The sequence below is a fragment of the Limanda limanda genome, chromosome 22, assembly GCF_963576545.1.
Source record: "Limanda limanda chromosome 22, fLimLim1.1, whole genome shotgun sequence".
Taxonomy (NCBI): Eukaryota; Metazoa; Chordata; class Actinopteri; order Pleuronectiformes; family Pleuronectidae; genus Limanda; species Limanda limanda.
The window spans coordinates 9,852,772-9,870,064 of NC_083657.1; the positions used below are offsets into that span (position 1 = coordinate 9,852,772).

The 17,293-nt window shown below is 42.8% G+C and overlaps 1 protein-coding gene across 3 annotated transcripts in view; it reads right to left on the minus strand.

The window, feature by feature from the left end:
- Positions 1 to 17,293, minus strand: part of kcnip4a (potassium voltage-gated channel interacting protein 4a) — a 104,878-nt gene that overhangs the window by 17,087 nt on the left and 70,498 nt on the right. Inside the window, exon 1 of one of the 3 annotated variants that reach the window (XM_061066284.1) lies at positions 7,144 to 7,255. The exons of the other annotated variants lie outside the window; for them this stretch is intronic. Within the exon in view, the coding sequence (XP_060922267.1) occupies positions 7,144 to 7,255 (112 nt within the window). Of the gene's footprint in view, positions 1 to 7,143; positions 7,256 to 17,293 lie in introns of those variants that run through there. 3 annotated transcript variants of the gene reach the window in all.

The following is a 17,293-nucleotide window of genomic DNA, read 5'->3' on the forward strand; positions in this document are numbered from 1 at the left end:
TGTTTGTGGAGCCCGACGTTTGAGGTGAAAATCTGTCGACCCCAAACTTTAAACTTGCTGTAGTATTTGTAACGCAAAGCTACTCAGCTGCAGGTTTGCCCGTCTGCAGCCAGCAGCAAAGAAGTCGAACCCTTCATGATGAAACATTAAGTGAGGCATCGACGGCTTCATCACACAATTCATTATTAATATGTTTGACTAAAAGGAGCAGTGATGCAAGATCAGGTCTTTTCCTAAAAAAATATGAATTCAAGCAAATAAACTTTGAATACTAGAAATATAAAGTGATTTCAAGTTCAGGAGGCAACATTTTTCAGCCTTAAGAACAACGTCCACATTTTTTATGTTCTTACATGAACTGTGGCATTGTATTTCTGAAGTACACTCTCCTTCACTCTGGCTGTAATGACACACCATCAGAGGACTGAGGCATTTACTAGGATGTGAAAGACAGGGAAAGACCAGTCTGTGCCTTTATTGTAATCATTTGTCACTCTCAAGTCTTTCAATACGTCTGAAAAAACACTTTGCTCTGCACTGGGCAGAAAATGTGGCCGGCCTTTCTCCCCTTATCATCTTAAAAATTATATGGTGGAACAAAGGAAGGAAGTTTTAACACGATTCGGTCTCAAAAGTTGAAGCTTTCCAAAAAAAAGAAAAGGCCTGAAGGGGAGTAAGTTTTACTGATTCACTTCAAGGGAGTCATCCGTATTCACACCAATGTTACCTCACGGATTTATCGATTGTATTCTGACAAGATACTTACATTTGCCATGTTTTTGTTAAAGTGATTTCTAGCTCCGTATCACTCCTTATCCCCGTCCATACAGAAATATGCAAATATCACATTACAACTCACGTACCCTGGGGATGCACGCGGTGGTGTACACAGGAATAGATGGAATAATAGCTAATCCCCTTTGCATATAAGCAATTGTATTGTAAAGCAGAATCTAAGACTAAGATTCCTCGTCAAAAGATTCTAAGTGCACATCAGCTGTTAGCAAAGACGACAAGCTCAGCAATGCTTATAACTGATGAATGGTTAGCAACACTGACTAATTTGATTAAAACCGGCCGAGTGGTCCCTCTTTATGCTTTTCTGTGCATCTTTTTTATGCATCCAACACTTTTTAGTTCATCATCTTTGATATCTCAGCAGAGGCTAATTATTGTTTCACGAAATGAGACTCTTAACCCCTCGTCGCCAAGCTTCATCTTCACTGCTGATGACGGATGATATATTTTCAGATTAAAACCTCGCGGTGAATGGTTCCACTGCACCATTCAAGTCGCCTGTAATGAGATCGCTTTACCATAGCGACGAGTCAGCGTTTTTCTCTACCGCGACCACTCTCCACGAGTTTCATCCGAGGGAAGTTTCGAAACCACTTTCCAACGAGTCCATGCGATGAGGGTTTTAGAAAGTGTGCAGACTTCACAAGAGAAACATTCCAACATCCTTTTCATCCATGGAAAGTAGAGGAGACTATAAAGCCAAAAGGAAAAAAAAAATGAAATTAAAAAAGCCACACTGCTGGAAAGGATCTCCTGCATTATGCATGAGAAACCTTTGTCCCCGGCTTAATTACGGAAAATATTGTTCCTGGCTGCGTGTGGCAACATGGATATTCATTTTGTTTGACTAATTAAAGTCACGCACATGCAGAAACGAGCCGGAATAGCCTTGATTGAAAATAAGCACCACGTGCGTGCAGCGTCAAAGCTCCAGAGACGGACGCGGGTTTATGAAAGACTCGCAGTTCTTTTCTCCTCATAACGACACTTAAGCTTTTAACTGCGTCCTTTAATGAGATGAACAACCGCACGTGGCTTGTGCGAGATTTGAATTAATGACGATCACAAAACCCCAACGAGCTTCTATTCACATTTAATAATAGTGGGAAATATCTGTGCACTATACTGCATCCCTGCACCAAGCTCATAATTACATCTTTAAGAACACAACCTGCCATGCACCTGCTTTCTTCCACCTTTAACAAGCGCAATCATCCGTATCACTTCCTTGGCTCCGAAGCATTTGCAGTCCTCCACCGATCAGGATTTATTACCCGTGATGTTTTCGTCTGAACTGATTGCTCGAGCGATACTTGCCCTTGCTCTGCTGATTCGAATTGACAGGTCAAGTCCTCTTACTTCTGAGAAGAAGACACCAGAGGGACCAATAACTTAGGGCGTCCAGGCACAAAGGTTAAGTCAATCATGTCACCGCTCTAAATAGGCAGCATGGAAAATAGCCAAAGGGTAATTGGACTGGTTGATTGTTGTCCTCTACATGAATCGGTAAGTGGATGAACTCGCAGGGGGGGGCTGCTCGTAAAAAATATCTCGCACTCCGCTACCTGGAACCGAGTTGGTGTTTCCATATTTTAATCTTTTAGACCCGGTCGACTCGCTCGAGTATTAATGAGATTTATTTCCACTAGGAGTGTCTCCAATTAAATTAAGTGGTCGGAATGTTAAATTGTATCATCCGGAGCAATGCAAACACTTAAACTGACTTCCTTAATGGATGCGTGTCTCGACAAAGAAAACAATCCCATGAAGATGCAGTTAGTACCGCACACATGCAACACAGTGTGTGTGTGTGTGTGTGTGTTGGGGGTGAATGTACAGTACACACTTCTGCACTTTACACGAGGAACACACTTTTGACTGCATCACACAACACCGGATACACATCCCTGTGATGCAGGCCTTTATGAGCAAGCTGCAGGTCAGCTGTGCCTCCGCTTGCTGGGATTATTATGACAGGCACCACTAAATGCCACAAAGCAACAGCGGCAGAAAGGTCATTTTATAATTTTGCGTCAGAAAGATTACGCAGGTTTGTTTGATATTTAAAAGTCTCCACCTGTTTCAGATCTGAGCATCCACCCCCCCTCCATCCTGTGCTGGATGACGTTTCCTGCATCTGATACCGATCAACAGGTTGAGCTCGATCATGGTTGAACCAAACCACCAAATTAAAAATTGGAAAATCATAAAACAACATTGCAAATGCAGCACAGTTGTGAAAGCAGCTTAGATTCTTATGGGGAGGTTTAGCCTTGAATAAACAAGACATTTGAGCCTTAAAGGGTATTTAATTAATTAATTCATTCATTATCTATCTATTCTGACTCCACAAAACACACTGGAGCTTCAGGGGTAAACTTTGTTGCTTTCGGACACTTGGATGACACCACACAAGCAATATGGAGGCATGTTGTGGTTTTTATGTTATTTTCTTACGCCTGAAGAGATGGACACCCTTTCCTTCGATTGTATTGGATTTTGCTGCAACCCTCTGTTTACCCCTAAAGCTCCAGAGTGTTTTGTGGACTCAAACACTTCACCCACCCCCCCAATCAGCACAGTGGTGAGTAGATAATGGGTGAATTCTTTCCGTGAACTATCCCTTTAACCTATGCCAGCAGCTCTGGGAGACGATACCTTGTTTGCATGTCAGTTTCGCGAGGTGAAAAGTCATTCTCATAAGACGGTCTTGCCAAACGGTTACAGGTGAGATACCAGATAAGTCAAACGTATGGATTTCATAGACTCGCAGAAGTTACACCAACTGAACAGCTTGGAGCAGAAGTCCAGCAACTTCCACAATTCACACTCTGTAGATTAACATAGTGATTAAATTGCTCTCCAGCTTCATGTGCCACTTTCTGCTGATCTGGACTTTCACTCAAACCCTATAAGGTTTATCTGCAGTCGTCTCTGTGTGCACATCCATCACATTCCTGGGGTTTCGCCTCAGCTTGCCCTCCGCAGCCGTGACCTGCTCATCACTGCAGATACTTCCACACTTCAGCCAGTGAAAACAGACGAAAAAGAAAAATAAATAATGATGCTGCTCAGTGCAGACGCCAACTCCCTGTGTGTTGTTGCCAGGTCATAAATCCCCATCAAGGACACAGAGAACATAAGAACATTGTTTGATGAATATCAGCCACTGAGACGCTCTCTGGGCTATCGCACGATAATAACAGATGACGTGTCCGAACTGACGCAGCGTTCCATTGTGGTTGGTGTAATGGTGTTAGCGTAAAAATATGTGTATGTGTGCGTGTTTTTGTGTGAGAGGGATTTAGGGGGTGTTATGGGGATGAAACAGAAAATTACTTGCAGATGATTAGTCTGTACCCCATGAGTCTTTGCTCAGCACTTTGCACTAATGACAGTTTTGTGTCAGTGTAAGTAGAAATGTTTGTGTGTGTGTGTGTGTGTGTGTGTGTGTGTGTGTGTGTGTGTGTGTGTGTGTGTGTGTGTGTGTCTCTCTCTCTTTAGGAACTTCTCCAGTATAAACAGTAACTTTGTCAGGACCAGTGGACCTCATGGGGACCAAAGCCAAGTCCTAATCAGGCAAAACGTCATTTCTGACGTTAGGCTTTTGTCCACAATGAATGTTAGTCAATGCAAAGTCCTAATAAGGAAAGCTGCAACAACAACCTGTGTGCAAGTACCACAAAAGCTAAATTAGTATATAAAGCCAAGCAGTTCGGACAAGAAAATGAGATGATAAATTACTACACAAGTATCAGATCTCTAATGTAGTTGTTGTGCAGCTACGGTGAAACTCTAAAACCAGCCTTGGCATAGTTACATAGTTAGCAAGGATACAGGCATCAGTCCAAATACATTCATATTTAAACTGGAAGTGGCCAAACTTGTGCTTCTTGCCAAAGCCCTGGCACACGACAACTCACACCACAATGCTCTGGTCTGATGCAACGATCTGTGTTTTCTCCAACAGCCTGTGAGTGGCAGGTTGGAGCTGCTAACAAACCATCTCCAGGTCTGAAGTCTTTACCGTCTGTGCAGTAGAGAGGAGTCGAGTCCCCGGAGAAGAGAGGGGACAGAATCGTTACAATGCTTCTTTGTCCTGCCAGCAGACTCCACAGTCAGATGTGGAGCAGAGTAAAAAAACAACCGCCAGACCGACTTCAGATCTGCAGCCCAGCTGAGAAGCTGCCTCGGCTTAGAGGCTTCTAAAGCGAGACCTTTATCCCCCAGATGCCCCCAGTGGGGCTGCTCAGGTGGCCGCTGGCGGAGGGATGTGATCGCACTGGGCAGCTCCCAGCTGTGAACACGTCTGACGCGATGAATGTTAAGCAGAGCGTGCTAGCTCGATGAAACACTTCCCCAGAGAGGTTTTTGTTTAAAAAAAAAAAAAATACAAAAGGCAGGAAACAACAGTGGCAGAAAGGGATTTCTGTTACAAAACTGGAAACACAACACGACTGTGTGGTTTATACGTGAATGAAGCTGTGGCTCAGAGGTCAGGACTGAGAGTTTAAAACCAGAAGGCCCCAGATTCAAGTGTAACCCTTTGACCTTCAGCTTTTTCTATCATGAGTTGAGTTTAACAGATGAACTCAACTGAGATGAATGAGATGAATGATGAGTTAAATTGCAAACAGTTGAGAATGAATTGCCAACAGTTTATGAATTATCTATCTATCTATCTATCTATCCATCTATCCATCTATCTATACATCCATCCATCTATCTATCTACTATATGTTTGTGGTTTGGCAAAACAAGTGACTTTTTTACATTAAAGCTGAAACAAATCATCTGATCTCAGTGATTTTTCAAGAGGAAAATGGTTCCAGCGTCTTAAATGTGTAGATTTGATGGTTTTCTTAGCTTTTTTGTCCTTGTATCAAAGAAAAAAATTCATATTTGTTAATGTTTGGTAATATTGGCTTTGAGAAAACAAATCATTTATGCCATTTCTCACTATCTTCCCTCATTTTATGCACAAATGCTTGAAGATTTTAATGGAGATGATCAACTCACATGATCAACTCATTAATCAAATGTAAAAAAACTTTGGTAGTGATTGTTAGTTGCGCACTATAGTTTGAATTCAGGTTTACTTTAAGTTTCCTTGAAGCCCAACAGGATTTTCAGATTCCACACATGACGCTTCCCTCAGCTGAGAACTCCAGTGTTGACACAAACCACTGTGATCCCTCCTTTTCAAATCAGCTCCCATCATCGAGACTTACTCTTAACTCGACTCATCTCTCTCTCTCTGCACTGAATCGATTCCTGTATCGACTGCTCATCCGGAGCCACGAGCTCTGACAGCTTCCCCCTGTAAACGCTGACAGACACCTGAGTGGCATACTGATCATATCAAAACTCCTCTGACGTCTCTATTTGCATCCAATATCACGTCGTTGGCTGCTTTCGGGAAAACATGGCAGGACTCTCTCCCTCCAATCGCACTGCGCTGTTTACTGGAGCATGTAAACTGTTAAAAAAATGAAAACACTGCTCCCAGGTGCCTTTTGAAATAACCCAGTCGCGGCCAACACGCAGACGCTGACACCTCCACCCTGTGTAAACACTCCCCTCGGGGTCAGGTCAGCTTTTTCCAGCTAGTCGCTTTCACACATGGCCTTTTTTTTCTTTTCTTTACTGAATATGGATGCAGCTTCGGGAGAGACGTTTGACGGATGATCCTAATTAGAAGATAAGGCGTGTTTACTAAACAGCGATCTGATGAATAGGCTGGGGTTTTTCAGCTCAAACTGCTGACTGTGCCGCTCCACTTTATTTAATGAGACAACCGCAGAGGATCCAAACCAGACAGTTTATTTAGGCCCCCCCCAGGTTCACTCTGCCAGGCGGTGCCCTGAATTCCCCCCTGGGTCCACAGAGAAGACGTATACACACATGAAGACACTGTGAGGTGAGCAACTCAAACACGCCTGTACACACATCCTCTCAAAACATATGCACACAAAAAAAGAGAGATGGAATTGACCTCAGAGGCTTTAGAATGACAGACGGGTCTTTCATTCCCCATCTTTCTGAACCCAGGAAATTCAAAGTCCTTCAAAATCTTTTCAAACTTTTCTGAACTGACACATTTCTCCTAACTCAACATGTTCCTGCCTCCAGTCGTATCTCGAGCTCCCACTTATTTCAACTTCCACTCAAAAAAAAGACACTCCAGTTTTCTTCCCTGCCTCAATTAACCTCAATTAACCTTCTCAAATAGCTGTTTTTGGAAACCTCAGGTCAGAAGTTAAAGCAACTGAAGAACAGAAGTTGGAAATTCTCCATTTCTCCTTCTCTCCCTTCATTCCCCCCGTCCCTTTATCAGCACCTTACCCTCCGAGAAGCTGATGAGCCCCAGCAGGTGCAGCAGCTTGATGGAGGCGAACACCAGCACCACGATCCCCACCGTTTGCAGCCCCTCCGTCTCCCAGATGGCATTTATCATCGCTCCGCCCTCGGACAACTCCGTGCCACCATACCCTGACCCGGAGCCGGAGCCCGAGCCGGCCTCCTCGCCCTCGGTACCCCCGCCAGGACCAGCGCCGTCACCCGGTCCCGCACTCCGGTTCACCTGCACCCACTCCAGTGCTGCACCGGCCCACACCTAGGGGCAGGCTCTCTGATCCTCGAGGAGGTCGAGGATCAGAGAGACGAGAGCCGGCGTCGGGTTTGTGAGGAGCCTGAAGTCATTTAGGGTCTCTCTGGTCTCAAGGGGGATAAGTGGGGTGAAAGATAATTTATAAAAGCCAGCTCCAGGTGGAATAAAGTCTAGGCATGCTGATCTTAAAGTGTCCTCATTATTTCCTCTTCCCCAAGATGAGGAGACAGGTGAAAAAGCTGGGGGAGAAGAAAACTCCGCTCTCGCCTGATAGTTTTGCGGCTGCCTCTCGCTCTGACTGCCTGGCTGCAGAGTAAAGGGAGGGAGGATGAGAGGGAGTGGATATGTGTGAGGGAGAGAGGGGCGGGTGGAGGAGGGTGAGACAGAGGCGGGGGGGGACTGGAGGCGCTGGAGGACTAGCAGCCTCTCGTGAGCCGTACACGTTCACATTAAGTGCAAACACAAATCCTGGAACACAAATACAGAACTGACACAACCAGAAAAATGAGGCAATGAATTGTATTAATGTCGCATTGTTGAGATCTGTGTGTGTGTGTGTTTACTATTGTAAAGATGAAGTTGCAGATGAGGGGAAAATAAAGCAGGATGGATGGAAAACAACAGCTTTATCATAATACACCGGCTGTAATCTACTTTTCATACACACAATAACAATCTGCTGCGCTTTCCAACTACTGTTGCATATGCAATATGCTAATTTCCTCCCAAAAAAAAGGGGTTAAAGATATGAGAAAACTTCATTGTTTTCATGCCTTAAACCAGATTAGGAAGAAATAAAAATGCATAATCAACCACGTGACTGTTAATTCTGCCTCTTCTAAGCTTTGGTATGAGAGGGTTTCATGGGTATCAGCAATATGGGAAAGAGAGGAGTCAATATGTCTCAGTGGTTTTTTATATATATCAATGTAAGTGTATGTTATTGATCACTTTGCTTCATTAAATGTAACCAACTCTTTTCCAAAGGGTTGTTAATGGGGCTGAGATGTAGTGGAGTGGTGTGTGTGCCTGTGTGTGTCTGTTTGGTTGATTCAGTGCTTGGAGCAAATGAGTGAAGACACCACCACCTACTGGCCTTGTGCAGACTGTCATAATCCTAATCATCCACCTCGAGCCTAATTAATGATCTATAGAAAAGAATATAGAAATATTTAACTTAAAAAGAAATAATAATCAAAATAGTTTCAATACTCAAACCGCTTATAAATCTCCTCTGCTTTAATTCCTCTGCACTGGAAATGAACTCCATCATCGCCGCCTTGATTGCAATCATCAAACCTCTCGGTTATTTTTGAATAAAAAAGTAGACTCGCCACTTACTCCGCTGCTCAAATGACCAATCAGAAGCTCTCATGTGCATTTACTTCACCGTTCTTCTCTGAACGTGCAAGAAAATGCAAAAAGGACCCATCTACAATTCTACCAGAAAATAATAAATAAATAAAGTGAATAATTGAGCACTGTGCTGTTTGAAATAGAAAATATTATTCAGCAGACACGCCCAACTTAATCTGACTTCCCCCCCAGGATATGTAAGGACTCATTGGTATGTGGGGCTCGTCCATAGAGGATGAGAAACACCCACCGACAATATGACTGTATGAATCTGTGCGATATATATGATGGGGGGGGGGTTGTTAAAATAGAATTCAATCTATTATACAGTGATTCCTCCTTAGGGGAATTATATTGTTTATTAGCTATTCAAGCCACAATAATGAATGGTATTGTAAACCTTCTGAGACTTAGTACAAAATTGAAGAATTACCATTAAATATTAAAGCAGCTATCATAAGTATTGTTCCATAAATAATGAATCATATTAATGTGTTTATAAAAGGGGTCGCGACTAACGCCGAACCCGACTCAACTCTGCATTTTATCATCTTTTAACTGACTGTTTTATGTTCCACAGCTTTTCGGTTTTAATTCATTCTCACTGATCTCAACAATGGGATTTCCAGCTACAGCAGTCGACCGTCTTCAGAGGAAAAGCTTTAAAAGCAAAATTTGTGATACCTGCCCAGCACCAAATGATGAAAAGACAGTTAGCAAGTAGACAGTGAATTTAGCAGGAAAATAACCAGATATTTCCATATTACTTTGCTGGAATTCCGGCTTGTATCTGCTGCCATTAGTCGCCCTATAACCAGTTACTGCAAATTTAACTAATTCAATACGTCTCAAAATGTCGAATAAATCCTGCCCCACTTTTCAATAAAAGCGTAAATCAGGAAGAGACTCTCCTATGGGGGAGGTTCTGGTTTGGTTCAAGGCATTACCCAGCTGCCAGGTACAGTGGAGTGTACAGAATATCAGCTGACCCAACTTCCCCAGCGTATCCTAGGCAACGGCATCATTGGCAACATGTAAGCAACTGGCACGACATCAGTGCTGCCCCGGCCACATCACACATCCATCCGAGCCACGTGTACGCTGGCCAGCGGAGGTTTCGTTTTCCTGAACGCGGCCAAGTTTCTCCCGGAGCCACGGGGATGCATGCCCTCAGGCCTCACTCCATCCTGGCTCTCCACATGGCCCCTGGGAGCCAGATGGGGGATGATTGACCAATCATAACCTCTTCCCGCAGCCTAGTGATACAATATCCAATGAATTACTGAAGAAAAGAGGATGGAGGTGAGAGGAGAGTGGGGGTGGGGGGTTCTATGCCACGGATCATCCATCCAAACTAGAGGAGGCATTATTCTATCACAACTCTGACAGGTAAATACTACATCACACATCCTGCTCCATTAATGTCACACAGCTTCTGGACAATCGCTGCTCCGACACTTTTACAGCACAGCAGGTCTGACAGATGGACAGAGTAAAATAATTCAGCATTTGTTGACCTGACAGGGCTTTTTGGTTCTGGACGATCCAAATTACAAAATGGTTTTATGTTGAAATCTGAAAGGACAAATTAGATGTCATGAGTCGACGTCACTATTGTGTGAAAGAGATTTGAGTAAAAAGAGACTATTTGATCAAAGGTTCCGTAAATCCCTGTCTTCAGTCTCCTGAAATCAAAATAAATGAGGTATTTTCTCTTTTAACAGAACTAGAAAACCTGACGGTTGCCAAAGCTAAGGATACTGTACCTGAATAAAATAATAAAATGCTTTACCTCAACTGGACTTTGATATTATACTCAGAAAAATATTCTTATAATTTAGTTATTTACATCCTGTGAGGTGGAAAAACCTGTACGTTTGGCCTACTTTCGACTGTTCAAGGCTCTATCTGTTGATATGATAAAGAAAATAAGAGTAGATCTATGCTGTGATCCTCTGGAACTCTGGTGTCCTCATCTCAAGCAGATAAATATCTTTAATAACATTGGAGATGAAGCTAAAATCCCCCAAATGGTGGAACACAAAATATTACTGGTATTTGTTATCATTAGATTTGAAGAAAATCATCTTTGCAATGTTACACAGGAGAATAATTTTTATCATCTTATGACATTTTGCTTAATGAAGATGAAGAGACCTTTGTGCCTTGTTACGTGAATTCTTATACATATTTAAATGTTTTAAATATTAAACAGGATACTTCTCATAACTACACTAAATAGATTGGATCACTTCATGACAGTTCGCGCCTCCCTAATCACTACACACCATCATGTCTCCACTGAAGCGTCCCTCCTCCGTCCCCTCTGCCGAGCGGCGTCTCTGATTGATCCGAGTCTGAAATGTCAGGCGGCTGCTGTGTCACCAACTCTGTCGTTTCTTATCTGTGTAATGAACAAGTCTGGGTGACAAAACTCCAGCCTTTTGTTCGTCTGCCTGTGTCGACCGATAGGCGCAGATCTCCGGGGAGATTACACATTTTCTCTCACTTGTCGCTGGCACCTGTCTCGCCACTTTCAGTCCCCCGTATTCACAAGGGGACGGAATCTCCTCCCCTCTGGTCTGAGGAGAGTTAGACGCAGAGGACACGACCATCAGAAGAGGTCGATGAATCCGCCTCTCTAACCATGGGTACGTTAAATATGATGTATGTAGACAAGGAAAGGAGATTGCATCTTTGCATTTTTCCTGTGCTGTTTCTTAAGCGGTCTCAAGTCAGGGGCTACCTCCGTAAGGGTTTGTTCTATGTTGGCCACGAAGGCTAAACCGAAAAAAGGAGGTTCTGGTCTACAGAGGATTTCGGTGCATGATCAGACTCACCAGCTTTGTTTGTCACTGAATAGCAGTGAATCCTAGAATAGGTGGGGCCGGAGAAGGATCCACCTGTTGCAGCCTTCGTTTCTTGGGATTGAAAGGATGCATTTGAAGGCTGCATGTAAAGAAGAGCCTTTCGAAATGGAGCAGCCTAAATGCTCTGCTGTGATGCAACTAGTCTTCAAATGCAGCCTCCGAAGGATGCAGTCTCCATGACGATCAAAGTGGTTTGCATAATGTACGGATGGACGAAGACAAACAAAATCTGTTAAATCCTTGCGAGCCTTGACGATGCTTTACTAATTTCCGCTTCATCACACTTCAGAGACACTGTTCAGCAACAAATATTAATGAAACTAAATTGAACACCACGGGTGCAGGAGTAATCTCAAGAAATATTTTGCTGTGAATGTGAAATACTTGTGTTCTAACCAAAGAACCCACGAGAGCATTTCCATGAAGTGACAAGTGTTCTCAATCTCTCTGGAGTCCTTGTGGAAGTACAGGACCAGGAGTGGGGGGGGGGGACTGGTTTCCGATGCAGCCATCATCAATCACGGCGTGACGAAGATGAGACGGTTTACAGATCGGCCCGGGGTACAAGTGGGTGAGATAATTAGGCGACACCTGCAGCGATCTGCTCAGGCATGCAAAGCGGCATCAGTGTTTGGCTTGTGTTTTTTTCCCCGAGGCACATTAAAACCAGGGCCGCCGTATTTACTGAAGCGGCGCCTGCGAAACGGGGGGGAAGGCAATTACGAGCCGTGAACCGGGGCGACCCTCGGCGAAACAAGCATGAGCAATCAACCGCACAGTGCCACGGGGTGATTCGGATACTCAGGACTCACTCTGTGGCCAGGTGCGTGTGCGTGCATGCATTCAGGGGACTTCGCCATCGACAACCCTTCATCGCAAATACACATCGACATGTACGAGTCAACAGTTTCAGCTTGGTTTAACTCCTCAGTCTGTTTTAGGTTAGATTATAACAAATAATGCACATTATTTAAGGTTGGAATTGTAGTAAACACATGAGCGGGCCTTCGTTGTGTGGATCCATTTTCCACCTGAATTACTCCTCTCAACACCGACTGTGAGAGCTTAGAAATATCAATTATAGGTTCAATTAAATCAATCTGCAAAAATGTATTTATCATTTATGTCAATTTTCAGCAAAACAATCATTAAAACATTGCTGTATAGTTGGATTCTGACTCGATTGTGATGATTTGCTGCTTTTCTTTAAGTCAAGTAAATACCTGCTGTTCTTTGACTTAGTCCGACGACAACATTTACTTGAAAACGTGACCTTTAAATAACTGAGACATTTTATATGCCACGGTTAAAAAAGTGTAAATAGCTGAGAGAATAATGGCTGAATTCCATTTAGCTGCATCAGTCTGAGTTGTTAATCAGCTCCATATTTAGCAATCATGTAAACCAAAGAGAAGAAATGTGTATTTCTGCACCCAGCAGACATCATAATCTTTTCAGATTGTCCAAACATTTCCTTATTTCCCTAAAAAAGGAAAATCCTGCGTCGATTTATTGTTGATCTTAACAGCTTTCCGAAAAACGCTGAAGCTTTCCTTTTAAAGGTCACTGTGCTCGTGCGTTGGAGGGATCGGTGTGACTTGTCGTCCAGTAACTTCAGACCCTTCACGCTCATCTTGCTTCTGTATGGCTCATCTGAGGGAGGACCGTAACGTTACGTTGTAGTAAAACTTATTTTCGAGTTAAGCAAAATTCAACTATGATCACTATTTTTCTATCAAATATTCTGAAAGAGACTGAACTCCACTCCACTCCACAACTCAGCCTTGGTAATATAACTGTACCAGGTATGATCCACTGCAGGAGGCAGACACACATAAATAAACCTCAGTAAACAGCCTTGAGCTGAATTCCTTGTATCGTGTCCAACATGGCTTCTCTAAAGAATCTCAGTACGCTCATCACGAGACATGTCAGCCATCACTCTTCAGCAGGACCCTGAGATTTTATCATCACCCCAATTCTTTCCGTACGATTAGTTGTGGCGTAAAAAAAGGGGGGAACGTCAATGGCCTTGTCTGCAAATGGACAGTAGCACAAAGCTGAGGGCCAGCGTGTTCCGGCTGATAACATCGATCCGCCTTCCTGCTCGTCTTCGCCAAATCAGCCGCGGCGTGACGGCTCATGGGGAGGACACGGTTTGCCTTGTGCGGCGCCGCGCCTGTCATTTGATTTACGGCAACGAGGTGCCCGTCAAAACCGAACTTCAAGTGAAAAGGTCGATAGGGAGTGTGCAATAGTCAGGAGGAGTAGAAAGGAGAGTAGACAAGCGGGGACATAAAATGGCAGACGGGACACAAGACGGCTGGAGCCACTGTCCAAAGGATGAGATACGGCAGAGAGGGCGCACTGAGGGGAAAAAAGAAATCGATACAGGTGTTTATTTCTTAAAGGAATCGCTGATGTGGGGATGAAACGTTGCAGCGAAGGTTCCTGATGTAAACAATCTTATTTACAGTTAATGGCGTGGAGACGACCATCAACGTGACAGTTTTAAGACGAGAGAGAGAGAATCATTGCCACGAGCTGTTTGGTTCACAGATCTCAGATCAGATACGACTAAGCAGCAGAGCAGGCACTAGTGTTTCTAACGACCCTGAAGGGAAACACCAGAGAATTCTAAAGTAAATCTGATATCAGCATTTCATATTATGGGATTAAAGTTCAATAAAACGCATTAAATCCAATGGTCGAGACAAAAAACAACTTTGGATATTCAAAGAAAGGTTGAAATTAATATAGTTAAGTGTTCATTGTCTTTTAGAGACTTGATTAACCTGTAGATATGTCATACAGTGCAATTTGGTACATAATGGCCCTCATAAGTTAGGAGAACAGTCTAATAGCACTCGTCTCTAGTTTATTTCTTAAAGGAATCGCTGATGTGGGGATGAAACGTTGCAGCAGAAGTTCCTGATGTAAACAATCTCTTATTTACAGTTAATGGCGTGGAGATGTCCATCAACGTGACAGTTTTAAGACGAGAGAGAATCATTACCACGAGCTGTTTGGTTCACAGACCTCAGATCAGATACGACTAAGCAGCAGAGCAGGCACCGGTTTTTAATGACCCTGAAGGGAAACACCAGAGAATTCTGAAGTAAATCTGATATCAGCATTTCATATTATGGGATTAAAGTTCAATAAAACACATTAAACCCAATGGTCGAGAAAAAAACAACTTTTGATATTCAAAGAAAGGTTGAAATTAATATAGTTAAGTGTTCATTGTCTTTTAGAGACTTAATTAACCTGTAGATATGTCATACAGTGCAATTTGGTACATAATGGCCCATGAACAGTTTAATAGCACTCGTCTCTAGTTTAGAATCAGACGGGATAATCATGCCAAATACTGCAATAACAAATAGCAGCATATTTTCTGTGTGGGACACACTCAGGAAGAGCGTTATATTGGGAGGTGGCATAATTATGTGTGAGGATTTTGTACCAATACAGAAACGGAGAGAAGAAAAACAACAAAAGTTTAGTTCATCTACATTTTCCAAGAGATTATGTAAAAAGTTGCAGGTTGTTCAATACTTAAAGCACAAGGTCAGAGCTGGTTGCTTTTGGTTTGAAGTGTTCACTTCAAAAGATGCACCACACAGAGCTTTGTTCATGCAAAGCTCTGTTCCCTATTCAGTCGCCTTGAAAATTACCTTCACCAAACGCAAATCTACAGGGCGGCTTTACCGTGTCGAGCTCAACAGCTCTGACTCGAGTGATTCTCAATCAAGCTGCAGAACAATCGGCTCTTTTAAAAGTGCGTTTCTGAAGCGAGCAGCTAAAGCAAATCACAGCTGAGCAGATGTCTACAATACAAGGAGTTTATTAATTTTCTCCTACTTATTGTTAGGGTAAAAACCTCTGCTAACTTCTCTTCTTCAGAACCAGACAGCTGTTGTTGCAGGTTGATTCTGATTCTGATAGAAAGCTTTGGTTCCCTCTGCTGGAAAAGCCTTGTAACTTTCTTCTGTACTCCAGTCCACAGCGTCTGCAAAGTTCATGGTTCAATGTAATATCCTTATAAACAAGTCAGAGGTACTCAAATGGTGGTTCGAGGACTCCTGGGGGGTCGGTGGCACACCGCCGAGGGGCCGATGGAAAGTTTTCTCGATTCATTCCGTTTGAACCATTAACATGAGCCTGACATCTGAGTATTCTGTGTTGACATAACGTTTCTAAAAGTGTAAAATGTCAAACTATTCCATGAGAGGGTCCCCAGAGTATTTTCTATCTTTTACATGGGCCTTGGTTGAGAAACACATTGAAAACCTCTGAGTTATATGCAGCTTAAAGGACTTTATGAGTTTTTAATGATCTTTGACACATGCTCGTATTCTTTATGCAAATGTTTATAAAATTAAATCGTTTTTTGGTATTATGAGTCACATGTTAGAGTAAAACCTCCCGGCTATGTGTTCACTTTTGGGTAGGATCTCAAAACTATTGTATTTTAAACAGAACTTCACTGAATGTCATCATCAAACACAGGCAGGTTATCAAAGCCACTTCATGGCAGCACTTCACCAGTATTCTTTCATTTGCTGCTCTGACTGTAGAGCACACGTCTCTTGCTCCAGGAGATCATGTGTCATAAAGCACCCATGTGCAGCAAGACATCCTCTTAGCAAATATCATTATGATGCAAAGTACATTTTCGATACATTGTGCATTCACAGCGGAATACATTGAGAAGCCTTGATGCATCCAGAACATATGCTGTGTGTGATAAACCATGCACAGCTTAGGCCTTTGTGCAAAACACCACATATGTTCTTGAAGTGGATCCATTCAATTACAGCTCACCGTTTAATAACAGTTATATTTAGCATGTTGAAACTTGGCTCTGTAACACACACACACACATACACACACACAAATGATCTAAAGCCTGATCCCTAAACACAGCCAAGTCACTTCAGCTGAGATTTACTGTAAAGTACATAAAACCTGCAACAATTGGAGGATAGTGTGTTGCAGTCATGTCTTTGTACAGTATTGTGTTTGTACAACTGCACTATATTCAGTCAGGGCCCATGTGTGCACTGTGCTAGAAGCATTTGGATGCAAACATAGTTGTGTTCAAACTAAATTATATTAAAGTCAATGTCAATTTGTCTCATTGGAGAATAAGACAGAGAGATGTGAACAACATTATTGCAAAAACATAATGTTGTGCAAGTCAGAATGTGCCAATGTGAATTTGGCCATTTCTCTTTTGAATTATTTGTCGTACAGTCCTACCGCCGGATCAAACAAGCTGCTCCTGTCGGCCGCCACGTGCCCGAGCACAGTCACTCACTGTCACGGAGACTGAAAAGAGCCACTTGCGTCCGGCTGTGTTGCAGGTCTATTTTTATCCAGAAGCCATCCAGTGGGAGAGCGCACCACAGAGCAGCTCAACAAACGTCTGTGTTGCCTCAAGTCTGATTAGATTTGGGGAGAGATAGATTTTCATTAATCTGCTATTTGAAGATAAACATCTACATTGAAATTGAAAATTATAAAAAATTCAATAAACAGATTGTTAAAAAAAAAAAAAAAATTGAAAATGAAACCTCTCTGAAAAGGCCTCAACAGATGATCTAAACAAATAAAGAACTGTACGTGCAAACAACAATAAACCTTTAAGATC